This window comes from Mustela nigripes, chromosome 7, assembly GCF_022355385.1.
Source record: "Mustela nigripes isolate SB6536 chromosome 7, MUSNIG.SB6536, whole genome shotgun sequence".
Taxonomy (NCBI): domain Eukaryota; kingdom Metazoa; phylum Chordata; class Mammalia; order Carnivora; family Mustelidae; genus Mustela; species Mustela nigripes.
Window position 1 is genome coordinate 77,609,864 of NC_081563.1, and position 2,238 is coordinate 77,612,101.

General features: G+C 41.0%; 1 protein-coding gene across 2 annotated transcripts in view; it reads left to right on the top strand.

The window, feature by feature from the left end:
• Positions 1-1,903, top strand: part of CAMKMT (calmodulin-lysine N-methyltransferase) — a 378,137-nt gene extending 376,234 nt beyond the window's left edge. For both annotated transcript variants that reach the window (XM_059406224.1, XM_059406225.1), the window contains one exon: positions 1,314-1,903. In XM_059406224.1, the coding sequence (XP_059262207.1) occupies positions 1,314-1,391 (78 nt within the window). In that variant the 3' untranslated portion in view covers positions 1,392-1,903. The remainder of the gene's footprint in view (positions 1-1,313) is intronic.
• The last annotated feature ends 335 nt before the right edge of the window (positions 1,904-2,238 follow it).

Below are 2,238 nucleotides of genomic sequence, written 5' to 3' on the forward strand. Positions count from 1 at the left end.
TTAGTAGGTCCTGGTTAGTGGGTTTGGATTGGGAAGTTTGGGAAGCCATTTTCTTGGCCTTTTTTTTTTTTTTTTTTTAAAGAGTGACGTTAAGGGATGGTGTGTTTAGGATTAACACTGTCACACGACTTTGGTAGTAGCACAAATCCAGAGGCTCTTTTCTAAGGTAGAATCTTGTGTAAACAAAGCAAATGCCATCGAAGAAAACAGAATGCAGTTACTTCCGTGATTGTGTCATCATTTCTTATGAAAATGGATTAGAAAGTAAAGACAGGATTGGCTTTTTGTTCCCCAGCGAGAAAGGAAAAGCGGGCTCGTTGCTTCTTGTCCTTAACAGTGAGGGTATGTCACAGTTTGGGAATATGATTTAGAAGAAGCACACAAAAAATTCAGGGTATTATGCCCCAGACCTATACTAATCCAGGGAGGTGTCAGGTTAGAGCCATTCATTTAGTTTCAGGGGGGAGGGGAGGTAATCTGATTCAAAACAACAAAAGAATTGGGTCCATGCATAATTAAAAGTAATATCTGTTTCCTGACCTTCATCAATTAAAAAATGAACTAACAATTTGCTCAGAAACCCCAACTTAAAAAATATTAATTTTGTCTTTATAAATAGCAAATTACTATTTGCTAGGACAAATATAAATATGGCTGTCAAAATTCTTCTAGCCCAATGAGGAAAAGAGGACTCTAGCTTTGAGAACTCTGACTGGATTTTAAAATCTACCATGAAAAGACCCGCAGAACTTCACTTGAATGGTATGGAAGCTCTACCTTTTCCTCCTCAGAGAAAAGAATTTTAAAATTAGCATTACTATCAGAAGCCCTGAGAAGCAGCCAGAGAGCCTTTGAAATGTCTTGGGCCCAGAAACCTGTTCCTTGTGTCCGGGTGCTGCCAGTCTCCCAGTGACTGGAAATGCCCGTCTGGCTTATTCCTGGGGCGCAGGTGAGGGACAGAGTGGACCAAGAGCAGAAACTTCTAGGCCAAATGGCTGTTCTGGTGCTGATGAGCAAGCCTCCAGCTCTCCCTTCACTGAAGTGCCTCACAGTTCATAGAGGTCACAAATGCAGTCCGGCTATTTATGAAAAAGCACCCTGCCCTCCACCTTTCCCCTGAAGGAAAGATCATAGTCCTATCTTTCCAATGCCACTGAGAACTACTTTGCATTGCTTTTTTGCGATTTATTTACCGGAACAATATATTCAAGTAAGAAATCTTCATTATACTCAATATTAAAAACTACTGGTAAAAAAAAAAAAAAATCCTAATCTGAGTCTCCTTACCCTTTTTGTTCTATGATTGTTTTCAGTTGAAAAAGGAAAACCAGGACGTCTATGAAGAAAACCTTCATTACCCACTTCTGCTTATTTTAACCAAAAAAGGATAGAAGATTAAGCTGCTCAAAAGACGAAACCACCAAGTGCACAGGGCATATTTTCACAAAAACAGAAACCTGCGATGGGTATGCTATGCAGCAAGCCGTTGGCTCCCTGAGATCCTGAGATCTGTGAGCCCCCACCATCTCGGCCACATTCCACATGTGGGCTGTGGGGTCCACCTGTCCTCAGTCACATCATTCCCCAGCCCTCCTGGACTCTCTTTTTTCATCTGCTCTTCTTGGACCAAACCTTTGTTTGTCTTTAAATATCCACAAAACAGCCTGAGATTTGAATCGGACTTAGGAGAAAGCTGAATCTTTTTCCTCCTAATTGAGACAGAATTTCTTTTGGTGATTCCCACCCGCACCCCCCTTTTTAAAAAGGATCTTGGTCTTTGTTCTGTTTTGGTGATGGTACTTTTTAATCTGTAAACACAGCAAACCTCATGATTCTTTCCTGGTTAAGAAAATAAATAAATAAAGCATATCTTTCTCACCTCCCTCAAATTAATTGTATTAAATCTGCCATCCTTTTTTGCTGTCCCTCTCACTCATTCTCTTTCTCCTTTTAAACAGGATGTTTTTTTCCCTATGGATGTATAAGAAATGACTACATCAGCCCAAAGCCTCATAAACTGACCGTTTGTCCTCTGGACACAATAGCGTGGCCAGCCCTCTGCTCCTCCTCTCCAATTATGTGTGATTAGTCTCAATGTGTTGTGTCAAGGAGGAGGAGTGTGCTGAGTGCTTATTATCTGTTTAGGTACAAGAAGAGCACATTTAGGCTCTGACTATGAATGAAAAGTGAGCCTTTATCGGGGCTCACATCTAACTGCTGCTGTTCTCCAGACCTCTT